Below are 18,987 nucleotides of genomic sequence, written 5' to 3'. Positions count from 1 at the left end.
TCTAAGTCATGCAAAGTTCCTCTAAATGTGGAATTTCTACAGCCAAAATGATAAACTAGCACTTTAATTCCTAATTTACTTATAAAATTTAAAAAGAAAAGAAGCTTCTGTCACATCTACATAATTTCCTTAGGGATTATAAAAGTATTTTGATTCTGATCTTCATTAAGGTGGTTTCCTTGTCTCTGTACTTGTGGACTGCTAATTTTCTTATCAAACAAAAATAAATTGTCATCTAGTTTTTACACAAAGTTTCCACCATCTCAGTTTTCAGGGACAGTTCAACACAAAATGATTCATCTGGTTTTATTTAGAAACTTGTGATAAAAGGTCACAGCTGACTGAACAGGACATATTCTTACAGTAGTGTTAAATTTATAATTAAATGTTAGATCATCTTGATTCAGCGCTCTTTTACAAAAGTATATGATTTGGTGTGTGTGTGTGTGTGTTTGCACAAAGATCTGAAAAAAAAATTACAATAAAAATCCCCCAAAACTCTCCACTTTCATTTTATTGTAATCCACGACCTTCTGGACAAAGCAGAGATTTATAAACAGTTTCAACCAGTCCGTCTGTGCTTTCTGTGAAAAGCGCTGCCTTTGAAGTACAAAATGTGGTCACGAATCCAGTTTTCTTGCTTACAAAGCAGCACCCTCTTTGAAAACCTGATAGTTTGACATTTTACAAATATAGAGACTTTCTGGGCAAAGGTTTTTAACACTTTGTAAACACTATACTATCTGTTTCTCCTGGCATGTTTACCCTTCGGAGATGAAAAATCTAAACTCCTGAATTCGAATTCCAATCTTGTTAAGTCACGCGTTCACAGCACTCGTGTGGGAAATGTGCGTGCCGAGTTAACCACACGCCCACAACCCCACCCACCCAAACAGTGCTGCCTGACACTGTCAAAGGAAGACTGGACACTTGACGTTCACCAATGCGTCACATTCCCATCGGGATCTGATGCACATGCTCACAAGCACGGCCTGCACGTATAACAGTGTCGCTTCTTTGTAAACTTTCAATGTTGCATACAAAAATTTAAAAACCCACATTCCTCCTGTCTATCCTAGCTTAATTATGTTTACAGCGGTGTCCTTTAACTTCTGTTTTACTCAGACACCCGTCATCGCTCATACACAGATTTGATTTTATTTATTTTTTTGGTTTTGAGTTTGTGTGTAAGTCAGAGCCCACACGAACTGATCAGATTAATCGGGTAATTCCAGTTTCACAGACTAAAGCAACACTGATCAGAGAATCGAGATAACAGGCAGAAATATTTACGCTGAACAGTAAACCCAATACTTAAACCTCTGCTGGAGACACACAGACATGTTTTGTTCAATGGCTTTGTGAGAATCCATAGTGCAACAAACTTCAGACAAACAAGGCTGTCGAGCTTCTTACTAAAAATCACTGCATTTTCATACAAAAGTCCAATTAAGAAAAAAACTTTCTGTTTCTAAGAAAAGTTAAAACTGTGGGATTTCGATGTAAATCGATTCATACTTGGGTGAACTCTTTTGGAAGTAAAATAGCACGAGTCCACTGCAACTGGAATGATCAGATAGCTCAGTTTCTTTTTTTTAAAAGCCAGGCACAGAAATCATACAAACACAGGCTATACCAAGGCAGGAAAAAACAAAACAAAGTTAAATTAAACTGTATTTACATGCTGAGTTAGTTAACACGTGGTCTGACCACTGTTTTTAGTGTTGCTGTATACTTAGTCATCAAAAGTGGTCAATGATAAAAAAACAAAAACATAACTCCAACGCTCCTCAGAGGCTCGTTAAAAAAAAAAAAAACACGCTCCTGTTGGTCAAGATCACGGCTGAGGAGGTGCCTGCTCTGGCCACCTCTCGCCAACAGAGGGAGCTGCGAGGAGGAGCGAGATGAGCCATGTTACAAGTGCGTCTCTGCAATAAAAAGTGACTGCTAGAGGTCCATGAGTGCAGAGGACTGTACTCTCAGAAAATAAACCACAGCCCAAGTAAAACAAAGTTACAATTGTGCTTTAAATTTAACAGCTCGTGCCATCTGCCCCCTTATTCCACATAATGCATAACGTTAACCTTTTAGCATATTCCACTTCGCCCGCCCTTCTCACACTGGTACAAGTTGATAAAGTCACTTGGTGTGAGCCCTGAAAGGAGTAACTGAAGTGGTGGCCCTCTGTTAGCCATTCCTCTGTCAGTCTTAGTTTGTATAATCTTCTTCAACATCCCATCAGTCTCTTACTGCAGTCCCGTGTCTCGCTCAAGGAGTCTCCGGGAGCATGGTGTTGAAGATGTCTATGAGGTTGTCCAGTCCCCACAGGTAGCCGTCCTCCCTGTTGCCCTCCACCCAGGGAGTCCTGTGGTCGAGGGTTTGAGGTGTCGGCAAGGGGACCGTTTTTCCAAAGTCGATCATCCAGACTTTCGCTTTTCCTGAGGCGTCGTGCACAAACAGAAGAGAGCTGCCCACAACCTGCAATCGATAAACCAGCAAGACCAGTGACTTTAGGTATGCAGCGCTGATGGGATGATATCAAATCAGCAACACAGACAACAGGTCTGTTAGAAGAAGTCAGAACGGAGTCCGTCTCACCTCGTGTGTCCTGAAGAACTGTGACTGCTCCAGGGCTGAGCGTAGTTCCTCCAACCGCTGCAGGTAGAGTTTCTGAGGAAAACAGAAAAAAAAGGACACAGGAACTGAGAATGTGGAACTGTGGGAATTTGCAAATTGGAGCCAAAAAAACCAAAACAAAACACTTTTTGTTCTTCTTTCTTATTTAAAGGTAAGTGTAAAACCTTACATCCTTCTTTGATGCAGGTGCTACCGCGTGAAACAAGGATGTAAGTCCTGTATGGAGGACGTGAGCACAGTGCAGACCCGAGAAGCAGTGGAGCAGAAAGCAGCATCTCTAAGATTTACTAATGAACATGCCACATTTGGTTTGTCTTATTTGTACAAATCTAAGAACAAAGTAACAACTTGTTGTCTATGTGTCTGATTCGAGTCAGTGAGAGACTCCTCTAAATAACAGAACAATATGTTAGTGACCTTCAGAGGAGCTGACAGAGTCACGATAGCAGTTTCCTCTTCTTACAGGCCGAGTTAAACTAAGCAGCTGCTGATTCCAGCTGGTTTTTCCCCATTTTGTTTGGCTTTTTTGCATTTACAAAATGTAAGAACTGAACAAGTAACATACCAGAATCTGAGTGTTGCCATCGACAAAGTCCTCCAAGGCCTGCATCACTTGCTCTCTGTGCTTTGTCTTCTTAAAGTTGGTGTTGCAAGTTCCATCAGCTCTCTATATAGAAAAAAAGAAAGAAAAAAAGGAAACCATCAAAAATGTCATAATGACTCACTTCAGCTTATACATGCTGATTCACGCTACTATCTGCACAATTGAAGGTTTTAACAGTTGTGTTTTGTTGAGGTTCGAGGTGGAAACAAATGGCTCTAAATAAATTTCACAGTCACAGAACTCGTTCAACTGGAAAATACAGCCGCAGCGAGCCTTTAATACACTGTGTCATCAGATATTTTCTTTAGTCTCTGAGTAGCATGCAAATTTCACTATTGGCACAAACTGATAACCAGCCTCGGATTTATTTTCGAAAGAACAAACAGTCCCCCTAATGACTGCATGTTAACCAACTACATTTTCCATTTCACCCCAGTGCACGTGGTCTGTCTTGTGAACAAACTGATAAGTGTTTACTCCCGCTGATTGGTTTACTTCTTTGCAGCAACAAGCACAGCTGTTTATTCTCTTGAAGCTGAGGTCTTCAGGCCAGACGTGTTTGTGTGTTCAGCATGACCTCTTACCTTAATGCCTTCGATCCGGAAGCCCAGGGTGGCGGTGGAGCTAAGCGTCTCCCTCCACTGCATGTACCGCGGTTTGAGGACACCCTGCTTGGCCCGTTCCTCCTCTGTTGGAGCCCCGGGGTCCACGGCGATCATTTTGTCGTACATGTCCTTCCTCAAACGTGGACGCTCCCTGGCTTTTGTCAGCTCCTCCTCCAAGTAAGTCCTGAGAGTTTGAGTTAGATTTAAATGTTTGCACAGCCTTCATTCTACATACACGATTCAAGAGTAAATGTGCATGAAGGTAAACTCTTAAGGCTCATTTTGCCTTCCTAAGGCACAAGCTGGTTTTGGAAAAATGCTTTTTAAAACAAATACACTCTCTTTGTCACGTGCCAAGTCTTACCTGCTGCCCATTTTGCAGTCCATGATGGAGGGCGAGTCAAAGTCAGCCAGCAGGTCATCCATCAGGTTGTAGTCGTGGTCGTCTTTTTGTACTACGCCGTAATATCCGGGTACGTAGGGGCGCAGAGAGTCCGTCATTAGCTTCTGCAGGCACTGCTGCTCACACTCGCAGTATCGCTTCAACAAACGCCCGTACTCCCCAGCCTGGAAGTTACCTTGGAGAAAGATAGGGAAAGAAAATTAATGATGCATGAGACAGAAAGATCAGAAACTACAACATGTCTGTGCATTTTTGTTTGTCTGCAGATCTGGAAAAAAAGGGAGATTAAAAAAAAAAAAAAAAAGGCGTGTAAGTGAGCAGGATAGAGCCGGCACTGTTGCCCTTAATCTTTATGCTTGCCAGCCTTTCAGTAGATACGACAGTAGCATAAATCTTTTGTTCTTTTCTTAGAAGGAACCTCCATATAAATGCATCTGATATGCAGGTGTACAAATATCCTGCATTTACACATACCTGCATGGCCAGCAAGCTGCACCCATGGGTAACGCTTCTTGAAGGACACGACAAAGGGGGACCAGTGAACCATGGTCTTCAGCTTGTGCCAGGACTTATTCTGAAAGATGAAAAAAAACAACAACAACAGAGGGTTTCATCGCCTTGTTTAAAAAAAAGCATGGGCGGTCACACACATAATAAATCTGAAGCTCTGACTAATCAGAAAAGGAGCTTTCTTTCCTGGACAAACAAAGTACTGAGCTGAGTGCAGGCCAAAAGACTGATTACTCATTAAAAGGAAAACCCAACCTGTACTGTCCTCATACCCACACAAACATATCAGTAGACATTGGACAGACCCTCCCCTGCAGCCAAGGCCAGGTGTGCCGCATACACGACAAAGCCCATTCATAAAACATTTACCAAAGCCTCCGCTGTGGTGTCGTAAAACAGAACCTCCATGTTTGCAAGCTTGTGGGCCTGTGTGTGGGTTACAGTAATCTGTGTTGGGAAACACTAGAACAAGGACAGTGTGCAACAGCCGCTTTGACGCAAGCAGTTAGAGAGGCGCCTGATACTGATTGATTAGAACATGTGTGTGGGAAATCACAACAAACGGACAGCCAGTTCTCTCTCTGTGTGTGTGTGTGTGTGTGTGTGTGTGTGTGTGTGTGTGTGTGTGTGTTTTACATTTCAGCTGATTAAGTCCTACAGTGCTTCTATGCACCATACCGGTTTAAAGCACAGAAACAATTAGGTTAAAGGAGCAGAAAGAAAATTAGCACTGGGCAACAAAACCGGTTTCTGCGAGTAATAAAATGCAAGAGGCCATAACCATAAAAGTTATCTTTTTACAACTAAATTATTTCTCTCTGTATGCGTGTGAGAGAGAGATTGCTCTTCCCATTGCTCTGCATTCCTTCCCCCCGCTGCTCTTTGAAACTGTCACAGTAAAACAGTCTTAATCCAGGAACATAAACACACTGGAAACACTGCGTATGTGTTTACCTCAAAAGAAGAAGAAGAAGGGGGAAAAAAACGCTTCAAGTTTAAACTGTTCTCAACAGTTTGAAAGCCTTAAAAACACTTTTTAGCTGAAGGAGAAGGAGCAGTTTTACGTATTGGGATGAAACTTTCAAAGGGTTTTACTTGTTTTAATTGTGGATTATTTATTCTGGTATATTAGTGTGATAACTTGAATCAAACATGTAAGTTTGTAACCATTCTAAGAACTAGAATGAGTGTGCATTTAAATCTTTTATCATCAGTTTGTCAACCTCAGATCCCAGGCTGGATTACAGGTTTAATCTTAGCATGAGATGGCACGAAGACTACAATAAAAAGAAATGCTGCTTAAAACAGAGAGCAGGTCGCTACCAGGATTTTTAGCAAGAGGCCGAAGGTGAAGAGAGTCAACAAGAGACGGCTGTGGACATAATCTTAAACGACACCCACAGATTCACCTTACCCCAACCTCGGCCTCGTCTGGGTGAAGAACAGCACTTCACCACATGTGACGTACACGATTGAATTTTCAACATGACAAAAATTCCTCTTGCTCACTTAACTGAGCAAACCACACCTTCATTTGACCCACAGACAAACACTAATAGATGTGCAGGATCACAGTGATGAAACACTTCTATTATCTATTATCCATTTTCTCTTTTCTCGCTTACTAGCCTGTTTATTTCCACTGCCTGTTGACACCCCATACAGTCTCTCGGGATGTGTTCGAGCTGATATTTACCCTAACTCAAATCTCTGATTAGACTTTAAATAAATACAAATATCTCAGCCTATTCAGCACATCTCCTCTTCTCTTTATTTGCAAAAAGAACTGTTATATTCAAACTCAAAGGGAAAATATCCAAATGAACCCACAACAAAAGCCAGCGACATTTAAACTTTCCACTCAGGCAAGAAAACTGTCACCAGAGACTCTAGAAAGACTCTTAAAATTCCCAAAACATGCTCGACCTTTATTTAAACATTTTTAGTTTACAGTTGAATATTTGACCAGATTTCCTGCCAGCTGTAACGACATGCTGTGATTACTGATCACAGATAAATATTAGTTTTCTGAATGCACAAGTCCAGAAATACCATCCACCTGTGGCCCAAACAGAATCTGTTTACTTATCAAATCTTTTACTTCTTCTCCTCACTAATATTTAGTCATTACCAGCATCTGTTTCCATCTGAAGACCAGTCCAGTGACATAAGGCCTGAGCGGGGAGAAACGTGATGCTTCAGCCTCTCTTCTTTCACTTTTCTCGTCCAGGTCAGGCTCTCTAATGGCCCTATGCTGACAGCTTAATGTGCTGCCTCTGTGGAGCTGAATGCACCTCCTTAACAGCGGATGCACTGCCAAATACTAATGCTGCTAATATTCTTGTGGACATTAAGGCGTTCTTAAAAGGGTGGTTTGATAAATGTTCAGAAGCCCATCAAAGAGCACATAAAGAGCTTTTGACGTTTCAGCTTAAACCGAAGAAGCCGTCCCACACACACATGCGCGTTTTAAATGCTAAGGTCACATTTCACCCCACACAGTCGAACCCTCGCCATCTCCACTTTCTTTTATATAACTCATGAAAACTGTATACATAACACAAACATACAAAGTTATCATATCAACCCCCATGTGGGGTTATTTTTACCACTTTCTTTTTTTCTGTAGTGCTCCCATCCCTTCTTCATATTTCCTAGACCTATGGGATGGAATTCCAGGAATGTCACCGGTGCTTGTCATGAGGGAACACGCCCAAACACTTCCCGGCACAGCACCTCTGTCATGAGCAGACAATGACAACAATGGCGCTGCTAGGAGACGTCACAAGGGCCACAAATGCTCTGCTTTAGATGTGTAAAGTATGCATCCAAGACAAGGAAGGTGTTTCACTGCCACTTCAGTAAGCCCTTTAGCGGCGATTTTCCAGCATATAAAAGAAATGATTGCCCACTAAAGAAGACTCACCAGTTAACAAGGTATTTTTTTCTCTTCAAGGTTTATTACTCAAAAATTAAAACATCTTTCCTTGTAAAATTGTCAAAAATAACGCGAGTAATGTAACAGACTCTTTGCCTTGAAATATATGTAGACCATTTGTGGCTATGTGCACAGTCACCACCAAAGGCCACTGTGGTCAGGAAAAAAAAGACCCATCTTCAATAATTATAGCCCATAATGAGGCCTGTAATGATCAGCTGGGTAAAACAAGTTGTGGGAGCTACTTCAACTTTTGGTGCTATTAAATTATAATGTTAATATTTAGTACACCTTTCCAAAACATTGCTTTTAGCTGTTATAGCCACACAGTAATTGACACCAAAACCTCTGTAGCACTTAGTGTACAGCATGGTGAGCCTGCTGCGACTGGCTTACTGGCTTCTTAACCCAGATACAGTTCTTTGTGGCTGAACGCGAGCCAGATAGCCCTCATATGCTGTAACAGCAACAACAGCAATCTTTTTTTAATTTCTATTTGAATACCCAAGTCTCTTTGATATAATCTCCCCTTATATCATGTTTCTGAGGAAGCATGACATCAGCGTACATTTATAACAGTGGCTGAGGTAGGTTAAATTTGAATCAGTATCTCTGCTCTCTCAATTATTTTTGGACCCTTTTCTTACCTGGCAAACGGAGCAGTAGCGGAGGAGGAGGCAGGTGCCGACACAGATACACACGACCCCGGAGACGACACGAGAACGCAACCAACACAAAATGACCCCCGCCATCAGGACAGGGTCTCTTAAATCAAACGTCAGGGACGTGTGCCTCCCTGTGGGCGTGAGATCCTTCACCGTCATCTATAACGTCCTTTAACTCAGTCCACTGTCTGCTCGGTCTTCCTCTGGTAAATCACCTTTAGTCAAGCTGTAAATTTTTGGTGTTTGTCTCCTTTATTGCCCGATAAATAATCCCTCATGCGTCTCTACAACCTCCTTTTTGTCACTCTAATTCACAATTTGCACCATTGCAGAATTTTAGTACTCCACCCTTTGATTTCTTCACGCTTTCTCAATTTCTTTGTTGCTGTCATCAAACATATCCACCAAGTGTCCTAAGGCTGTCCCTTTTCTGGCTCTCGCCACTTTCTGCCTGTTTGAACTAGTCCTCTTACTTGCAGTTCCTCCCTGAAATCATTCACCCTGTCTCCTCGAAGGCGCAAATCCCCCACTCTGCGAGCAGTCTTCTCTTTCTCCCAGTGTAAACCTTTGTTTCTCTCCTGTCTCACTCTCTCATCCTCTAATCCCCTCTGGGCCTATCCTGAGCCTCATGCTTAGCCAATCTCCTGCCAGATTCAGTGCAGGTGGGGGTAGAGCCAACAACCATTTCCATATAGTCCCACAGCTCCTCTTTTGTCTGCATGATGAGGTCTTGACTACTATGCAGCCTACGGAGTTGTGCGTTTGTGCACGGGGACAAAGCTAAACCTGTCAAGCGACAGTCAGCTACGAGAGTGACAGCATACTGTATGCAAACCCGAAGCGTGCTTTCAGGTACTCTTAGAGACCTTTTCTCAAAACTACTTTATATAAACCACATCCCTTTCCCTTCACTCAAGTCTTCAGAGCTCATGAAGCTCCACTGTGGTGGGCCAGTGAACGCACAGAAGATGGCACCAGCTTCAACCTCCACCCGAAAACCATCTGCAGAAAAGAGACTCACACGTCTCTTATCTGATGATGTTTGAAATGTTTATTTGCATGTGCCAGAAACACAGTATTATGTCATCAGTTTATATCACTGACAAATGAAAATACATTTGGTATTTGCTGGATTTGCTACTTTTTCCCTTTAAAATCACCGTTTCCTGAATATTTGGAAGTATTCGACCTCTTATACCTACGTTACATCTCAGTGTGTTGTTCAATGCTTTTCCACTAACGACCGATTCTATTTGCAGAGCACATTTAACTATAAAAACTCTTATTTACATAAAATTTGATATAGTTCCAGTGAAAACCTTAAGCTAAGAAAAGCAGCTCACTTTCCAGCTCGCATATTAAGTATTTAACTTGCAGATTTATCAGTGAAGGACTCCTTATATGGAACTGTCATTTTTGGTAACATTTTTTCTTCAGTAAAAAATGAGCAATATCTTACTTGTGAGTCCATTAAATGTATTGGCTGGTTAAGTTGGCTTTTTGTTTGTACTTTACAAACCACACTAAAAGTTTGTGTTTGTGCATCAAGTCATAATAACAAAATTACTTATTTATACACATGAGGGCATGTGTGGGGGTTATGGCATATATGAGCAAAATTTGATTTGCTGGTTTAGAAAGGATCAATGACAGTGTTCTAGCTTTTATGACAGGAGGTTAAGTCTTACTGCTTTCCAGGTTTTGGATTTTTTTTTTTGGGATCCAGTATTGTGTTCTTTAACTGTATGCACGTCTTTTAATTTTATGTAATGAAGGAAATGATGATCCCCACCCCACCCCCTCCAAACGCTGTGAGTACTTTTACTCAAAAGCTGTTGGTCTTGTTTTTTTTGTTTTTGTTTTGTTTTTTAAAAAGGGGCAGTGTACAGTGTACATTGTCCATAGTGTGAATGTGCCAGATGAAGTCATGCAGGCTCATTTTCATATCTTGTCCCTGGGAGATTGATGGAAATTATAGACAGTATTAGGAAAACCAAAAGTGCAGAAGCACGTATTCAAAGATAAGATCCAGAGCATAACCATATAACATTAAAAATGTCACACATTGTAAAAACTAAAGCACATGCGCACAGTTACAAAAACAGAACAGCAACCTAAAAAAATACTCCAGATACTGACAACATGTTTAATGATCCAGTTAGGCACAGTTTTATAGGTTTGATATAGGGTCAAGAGATATGATGCTCTTTACTTCTTTTATAGATTGTTGATAAGAAACAGCCAACTTTCCAAAAGCAAATGATTTGCTTGGAAGTAATGGAGAATTTTTACTCGAGGCGTTGATACTCTTAGCCCTTCTGAATCTGGTGCTTCCTGCACCACTGGATTTTATTTCATTGTGGGTGTTACATCTTAACCTGATACATCTTGTATCAGGTAATTCTGTGTTGTGCACATATATACATAAAAGCGAAGCTAACTTTTAACTAACGTGGACTTTCCTGTATCGTGGATTTTGTGTATAAGTGCTGTGGGAGTGATGTGTGGGACGGAAAACAAGTCTGCAATTGTGGCTCATGAGTGAATAAGCATGCATAAATAAGAATAATCATCAAGTGTAGGCTACGTGTTCAAAGTTTCGCTGCATCTTTTTCATCTGTGCGCGCTCCTTCTTTTGTCTGCTTACTCTAATTTTCCTCTTGTTTTCCGTTCCACTGTATGTTTCACAGTGTCTTAAGAGGAAAATATTAAGCCTTTTTATATAAGTGCAGACAAACTGTAGAGGGAGAAAGAGTGTCTGACATGGAAGACATGATCATGCAAAAATATCTGCGCTGCTGTGCACAGCAGACGTTGGCAGGAATTTATATCTTATAGCATTCAAATGTCAGGGACAGAGTAGACACTGTTGGTGCGAGCGAACAACACAAGGAGAAAAAAAAAAAAAACCCATATATGGCAAAGACGTTGCCTAGCAACCGGCTCAGCCTTCAGCCCAATTTTCCATGACACACAATGAACTCTGAATGCAAGACGGCATCGCTCTGTGTGTGTGTGTGTGTGTCTGTGTGCGTGCATGCGTGAACAAGTATCTGCTCACGTCACCTCACGAAGAAAATGTTAGGTTTGTTTGTGAGCTGACGGCATGGCCACGGCTTTTTTTTTTTTTTTTTTTTAAACAGCTAATAACAAACACACACTCCCTCTTTCTATTAATTACAAAAGCGCTTTCCACACAGCTGCACATATGACAAAACATGCCCATTAAAACCAGCTCTTATCAGAAACCACAGGCCAGCGTCATCCTGTTTGTTACAACACCTCAAGTGCAACTACTCAGGTTGCTCACTTCCTGCGTGTTGTTATAATAGCCAGGAAATTACACTGTCCACTGTCCTGTTCACTCAAGACATGCAATATGTGAATCAATATGTTTGCAGAAATGTGTATCTGAACGTGACAGAGGTATTTCATGGACTTTACACTAAATGAATGACTGACAAAGGGGATGGTAAACATGAGGGGGTATTATAAATTGTAGGCGTTTTACTTTTTCTAATTTTCAAGCAAAAACTCTTAGTTTTTCCTTTTTGAATGCGGGGATTTAAAGTGTTTCTGTTTTATAGCACTGCTTGCGTGTTAAGACTGCAGAACATAGAAAAACAAACATCTGAAGATACCACACTGGCTTCTTAGAAGAGATTAAGGTGTGGTTTTTCTCATTTTTTGTGATGTTTTACATTTGAAACAAGAAACAAGAATGTTTGATCTAAACTAAAGCTGCGACAGTAACAGACAAACTTCTGTGGATAAAATGTTCATCTTTCAGTTGGTTGAGATCACTAGATGGGTGGACTCGACATGGATGTTATTTTTATACTTAATCTAATTAAGCCATCGTGACACAAGTTGTATTAAGTTTTTGCTGAACTTTGTTTTGTAAAATCATGCATGAAGGAAGAAAGCTGCCCACACTGTCTTTATTTTGACATTTAGATCCTCACTCACAGGAATAATCAAATCATTAAACATCAACTGGAGCTTGTCTCCACCTCACAGTGATCTCAAGAGGCATGTGTTTGGTGCAGCTCTTCGAGAAGGACTAAACAATTTGGAGAAAAGCAAAAGTAATATATGTTAAAGAGGAGACTCTGGGGTGGTCTAATGTATGACCGTGAATTTCAAATTGCACCAGTTTTCATGGGTGACGCATTTCTCAATCTTTCCTGATCTATGAAAATGAATAAATAAATTAAAAGGGTGGGTTTTCCGTCACATCCACCAGAAGATCATTATGTCCCGGGCATCGCAGTATGAATCACAACACTGACAGCTGAAAATCTTTCTTGGTGATGTGGCCCTGCATGAAAACCTGGACATTCAGCATTCACAGAGCTACCGTGATGATAAGAAGATACTGATAGACACATCCTGTTTTTAAAGCATTCCATGCATGGTAGTCAACAGTGCATCAAAGCTTCCTGACACCAGAGGAAATCATCACAACTTCCTATTAAACTTTAAGCTACTTCTCCCGGACGGAGGAGAGGAAAATCTGTAAGCCTCTTGGGGCTGCAGGCTAAACTCTCCAATAACGCCCGTGGAGGCTGGTCAAAGCTCAAAGTGCTGACTGTAAACGAATGACGAGCAGTTAAGAAATGCATTCAAACAATGTTTAAATGGTCCTCAGGCTGAGCTCATCAAAGCCATGCGATCATGTGGCACGGGTGATGGAAGGACACAGAAGTGGGGGCTGGCAATAATAACCATTTTCCTCTCCTTTGGGTTTAAATTTGTTACAGTCATGTCTCATTATCAGGGCAGTGTGAGTCAAAGCCTTCTACCACACATGACACAAATTAGATCAAAAGTCTCTCCTGAATGAATGAGCCCTTTTCCCCTCATTTGCACCACAGCAGCTGAAAAATCTCCAGCTCCTAGCAAATAATGACCTTTAATTATCAACGTGACACATATTAAACAAATTTCTTTCCTTGACTGTCTTTATAGCACCAGCAGTGACTGACACACCTGCTCTCACGCACCGTTTAGATTTGATGACAAAATAAAGTGTTTGTGGTTGAGGTTGACACAGGACTCAGGAATGTTTACTGTACATTTCCTACGCTGGGTGTGTGTACTAGATTTTAATATGTAATACCTAGTCAGTTACCGACTTGTTTCATTTTCTTTTTGATTGATTTTAATTTTACAATTAGTTCCAGTGTGGTCACACCTAACAACATGTTTGTTTATGGAAAGAATACCTTCAAATACTGTAATGCCATCATATATGGTCAATTGCACAATATTTGCATTACTCATTTTTGGTAGCTGAAGCAGTAAGACCAGTTTATGGTTTTTTGTCAGAGTCCAGCTGAAGGTCTTTTAAAATATATATGAAGAATAAATTGCAGGCAACTGAACAGAAAACTTTATAAAAGTTGTTTGTTGCGGAAGAAGACTTGAATAGACACTCACCCCCGTCCCATCCTCCGGACTGCACAGAGACCGGCTGGACTCGATGTCGCTGCCTGTGAAGTCGTCCTCGGACTCCTCGAAGGACGAGGCGGAGGACAGGCCGATGGAAGAGGAGTTGGACAGCTTCCTGGGGGACCGCATCAAAGCGGGAGACCCTCCGCAGCCGCTGTCCGAGCAGGGGGACTCGTCGTCCGGTTGAGGTTCCAGACAGCCGGTGTTGGGCTCCGTTCTCAGCAGGTTCGATGCGACCTGGGAGCGGTTCGGACTGGGGTCTCTGGTTATGATGAGCTTGGGTATGGTTCCTGGGAAACTTTGGCCTCCTGGTGGACTCTGGCTGGTCTGATCAGAGTCCGTTTGGCTCTTTGTTTCAACCGGGCAACTGTTGTTCAGTTTGCCGGTCGCTTTGGGTGTGTATGAAACGGTGCTACAGTCGGTTTTTGTCATTGTAGCCTCGGCTTGATCGTCCCTAATCGAAAGTCCACAGTCCAAAAGTTGATCCGAGGCCAAACTAGACAAAATCCCCTCAGTGTCCGGGTCAGAGGTCTTCAGAGGGGGTGAGTTGGATGAACGCGTGCTATTTCCAGTTAATACTCGATCCTGAGACACAATGGGATCGTGGTTGCTTCCCCCCAGTGGCTTATCTTCCATGGCCCTCGTCTGGGGATCCGAGGCATTGTCCTCTCGCACGGGTTTCGGCTCCTCGCAGCCCGCACCGCTGACTTCACAGCTCTGACTTTCCAAGCCTGGTGCATCGGATGAACCAGCGGTTGCTTCACGGTTCACGACGTGCTGTGTCGGTTCAGTATTTCCATCTAGGCCGGATGGCGTGTCAAAACAACCCGCGGCTGCTCGCTGTTCCCCAACCGCCGACACGACCTCGTCCCTCGGCAACTTTCCTACTCTGTGGCCGCGGCGCGTTGCTGGATCTCCAGCTGCGTTTCCGCCACCCAAATCCGCTTCCCCCTGACTAGAGTCTCGCTTTCTCCTTCCCAAATACGACAGCACTTTATTTTTCATCGGATTCCTGTTTAACTGGTCACTTTTCGCCTTTTCTCCGCTCCCAGGTCTGCGGATACGGAGTCGACGGGCTGTCTCGCCCGCTTTCCATTTCGCTCTGCCTCGGGTGGCAGTGCTGTGCGATAGAGCAGAGCGAGTTTGGCCCATCCTGCATGCCGTAGTAGTAGCAGTGACCCAGACACACCCTCAAAGTATGATTTAGAAAACAGTCGAAACTACTTAGCCAGTGACTCCATCAAGCCACGGTAATCCATTAATCACACACTCCAGTTAGTGCTATTGATCAATCCCTGTTAATCATCTGGGATTATACTGATCTGTGAAAACAAGCAGATGATGTCTGATTTAGTAAGCAAAATTGCAAGGACAATAGACAAATAAAACCATAAACCCTTACCTTACCTAAAGAGTCCCCAATGACACAATGATAATATGATCCATAGCAGCACAAAAAACAAACGCACATTTAAACCAGCGCTTGATTCAAGAATGCAAACTCTTATGTGCTTAATCACCCTTAAAAGTCACATATTATTTCCAGACTACAGGACAGAAACTGTCAGATAAAGGCTCACTGGAAACTGCACTGGAGTATAATTACAGGAAAATATGACAAGAACAAAGATTTAAATATTACAGGGAGGGGGGGGAAGCTGGCGTGGGGGAAAACTGTAAAAGTTTCACTGAGATTTAGTCAGTTTCACCATTAGTCACGTCTGTCTAATACTGCCCTCCTGTGTCTGGACACGATACATTTGTCCCAGTAAGCTTCATTTAGACTGCTATCGTTATGTTTCATTCAAAAAATAAAAAAATGAAAAAAATCCCCCAATAGGGAATAGTGGGCGTAAAACAAAACAAAGCATTGATATGTCCAAATTAAGAGTTTAAATAGTCAGCATTACATAATTCGGACATTTTTCAAGGCAAAGAACAATCACTTTAAATTAATATGTCAGAATTTGATGATTTAAGAAGACAAATGTAAAATACTCATCGCTGCAACAGCAAATTCGCCCATCTAGATGGTCTACTTTTATGACGTAACTTGTTTCCACTGGCTAAAGGGTTAAACTATTAAGATCCCTTCCAGCTTATCTTTATTCATGGACTTTACAAGAGTACTTTTGTCTATTCTGATACAGCATGCAAAATAACCCACTTTTATCTTATACTGGACCTTGGTGCAGCCTGTGAAGTCATTTACTATCTGAAACACTCATAGATCCACTTCCCCTCCTCTTTAATTCAGATTTCTTCTGATTGGCTGCCCCTCATAAATAAAAAATTCTCACTACCTGTATAGAAAAGATGGAAGTAGGCTGCATGTCCTGCATTCTTTGTAAAGACCAGCAGAGGGCGACTCCTCTGATTTTTCTATATTTATTTTCAAGATAAGTTGGATACAATAAACACTTTATCCAATACTTGGGAAAATGTTTTGTTACAGCAGTTATTAATATTATTTCTGATGTGTTGATGGTATTGGTTGGTAGTTTCAAACCTTCTTGAGTTAAAGTCAAACTTGAATTTTTTGAAAATAATTATCTGTACGTTTTGATTGACAAACTACCAGCCTACGGGGGTGCAGCCTCCTTTGGATTCTTCGCCAGATCCGCCTTGTTATCACGGTTAGTTTCAAACCACCAAGATGGCGACGGAAACAACGCTAAGCTCAGTGCTTCAAAATGAGAACTCATGAACAACAGGTGATGTCACTATGGCCATGTCAATGTCCATCTTTTATGTACAGTGTACCAGCAGTTTGACGCTTCAGGCTGCTGGTAGGCTAACCCCACTTACTTAACTTTTGTTCCTTTGTTATTTTTTTAATTTGATCATCCACTATATATAAATAATAGAAAAGAAGAAAAAGCACAGGTTGTTCCCTTTAATAATGCATTTACAGTCGTTCTAGTCAGCTATGTCAAAACACAGCTTCAACTTCCTCTATCTGCTCATAGGAATTGCTGTTTTGCAACATTTCTCATGTAAATACAAAAGACAGCAGTGTTTTAAAAGGGTCAAATCATGACTTTTCCTCTATCAGAAAGCCGTTTCAAGCCTTTCCGACATTATAAATGAAACACGGTGAGGTAAAGTGATTGTTATTTGCTGTGACAGCTGAAAAGGAATGCTTACAGGAAATGAGACAGCAAGGATAACAAAGGAAAATACAGCTCATACAGAACCACACAGTTCACTATATTCATAATCCAAATAATAACTAATCCTATATAATGACTCACGCTGGCGTGAATAACTGTGAATGTTGTGCCATCCGCAGGGGCTCATACAGTGACACATAGTTTATGGGAAGTTGATCATTTCAAAACAAGTCTTTAAAAAAAACCCAACAAAATAAAATAAATTAAAAAAAAAAACCCACTCCCTTAAAATAGATCTCAGGGTGATAAATGGCAGTAAAGCACTGCCATCAAAACCACTCATCTGTTTGTTCAATCAGCAGCATACACTTTGTGGCTAAAATGGAAAACACAGCCAATCTACATGAAGAGACTTATCAGTGAGTCATTTGTTTAAAGGGCGGTTTAGCACACACTTTCAATTTGAGCTTGGGCAGCACGAGAGCTTTTTAAAATCCTGATTTTAACTTGGCCCTAAGTTAAAACGCCCGTACCAGTTTCCTGTGATCAAACAATAAGAAGAGACAAGTCTTATCTGCGCGTTTTCAGCCAAGCAAAACAACCAAACGGATAAAAAACACATACACACACACACACACACACAGACACACAAACTTGAGCTAATCTTACCTGACTGATCCTGAAGTGCTCCTCGGGTGGTACACAGCTGTTAAAAATAGCTGGCAGGGATGCAGAGGTTTTTAAAAACTCCTGGCAGGACGTGAAAATGATGATGTGTCTGTGATCATGAGCTGTTCAGCTAGTGTGTGTGAATCGCTGCTGCACGAAGTGAAGTATCAGCATGTGGTTAAAGTAAAAGAGGAAGCGCTGGTAAAACGGAGGCAAGTGTCGTTAACTTTCAGGCTTAGTAACTTCCAGAGACACCTAAAGTGGCACAAGCTAACGAGCTTCCAAACGACAAGACCTAACGGCCACAAAAAACAAAAAAGAAACACGATTTAGCTCAGTTAAAAACGCAGCCACGACCACAAGTACAGTAAATAAGAAAAGACCCAAGAAAAAGGCGACCAAACAAAATGTTGTCACCCAAAACAATCTTTATTATTTCTAAGAAAACGTCACAAACCTACTCAAAACGACCCGACGGTGGCCTACCGGTCATTTAATAGCGTTACCTTCAAGTGCACCACGAATTTTGGCTTTTTAGGCGCTAAAGAAAAACCGTTTGTAACCTTAACAATTGAGAAAGGTTAATTTTTTTTTTAGTCTGATAAAACAAAAGCGGAAACATCGTAACAGCAAGGTAGCTTAAAAAAAATTATGTTTGCATTTTTTTGTGTTTGATATTCAAGAAATACCAAAGTTGACCATCCAGAAATAATTTTGGATTTCTTACATTTAGAAGTATAGTATGGAAATTTGTTAATGCCCGTGATTTCTTTTTATCTATCTGTAAGTAAAAATGACAACTTAATATGCTGAAATTTCGATTTAATGACTAAAATTTGGAGTTTTCAGATGTAAGTTGAAATCTTGAGATATTACCTCTTTTTTTCTTTTTAGTGGTGAACTAGCGGTGTGCGATACTGAAAATTTTGGTATTGATCGATACCAAATAAATACAAGGCCATTATTGCCGATACCAATACTGATACTGATACTTTTAACTTATAAAGGCGGCTTATGAAGGGAAGAGCAGTGTGTAATGATTTATGAGATGAATCATTATGAATTTGCAAATTCTGATTTTAAGGACTGTGAATTTAATTTCCACAATAATCAGTTAACACAACAAAACACACCTTTCAACTTTTCATGTATTTTGAAACTGGGTTACTTTAAGACCTGGAATGTAAATGTGCTTGCTTATTAAGCACTTTGGTTCAACTTCTGTAGTTTAAATGTGCTATAGGTGATAAATAAAATAGACATGACAGTCAACACAAAGGTTCAGATATTTTTCATGTGCAAGTTGGAGATATATTTTTTATTTCCTAAAAAATAATTTATCAAACAGATAAATTAGGATTTGTGGCTAAACACGTTTGGCTTTTACAA

At 41.1% G+C, this 18,987-nt stretch overlaps 1 protein-coding gene across 1 annotated transcript; it reads right to left on the bottom strand.

Annotated features, from left to right (window-relative positions):
• Positions 1-282: 282 nt before the first annotated feature.
• itpkcb (inositol-trisphosphate 3-kinase Cb) lies at positions 283-17,720 on the bottom strand. The gene is made up of 8 exons (XM_063493719.1): positions 17,599-17,720; positions 13,805-15,138; positions 4,724-4,823; positions 4,211-4,424; positions 3,826-4,030; positions 3,203-3,304; positions 2,599-2,670; positions 283-2,478 (listed from the first exon to the last, which is right to left on the bottom strand). Exons 2-8 carry the CDS (start codon positions 14,966-14,968, stop codon positions 2,269-2,271), a joined length of 2,067 nt encoding a protein of 688 aa, XP_063349789.1. The 5' UTR covers positions 14,969-15,138; positions 17,599-17,720; the 3' UTR covers positions 283-2,268.
• Between the last annotated feature and the right edge of the window lie 1,267 nt (positions 17,721-18,987).

This window comes from Pelmatolapia mariae, linkage group LG14 (assembly GCF_036321145.2).
Source record: "Pelmatolapia mariae isolate MD_Pm_ZW linkage group LG14, Pm_UMD_F_2, whole genome shotgun sequence".
Lineage (NCBI taxonomy): Eukaryota > Metazoa > Chordata > Actinopteri > Cichliformes > Cichlidae > Pelmatolapia > Pelmatolapia mariae.
Note: the sequence above shows the minus strand (reverse complement) of the source record. Positions and strands in the feature narration are given on the sequence as shown.

Bases quoted from the DNA above. Each gene is read 5' to 3' on its own strand.
- itpkcb (XM_063493719.1), bottom strand. From the start codon at position 14,968: ATGGGCCAAACTCGCTCTGCTCTATCGCACAGCACTGCCACCCGAGGC. The intron at 4,425-4,723 runs GTATGTGTAAAT...TCTTTCTCCAAG, and splicing joins GCAGCTTGCTGGCCATGCAG to GTAACTTCCAGGCTGGGGAG. The intron at 2,479-2,598 runs GTGAGACGGACT...TATCGATTGCAG, and splicing joins AGTTCTTCAGGACACACGAG to GTTGTGGGCAGCTCTCTTCT.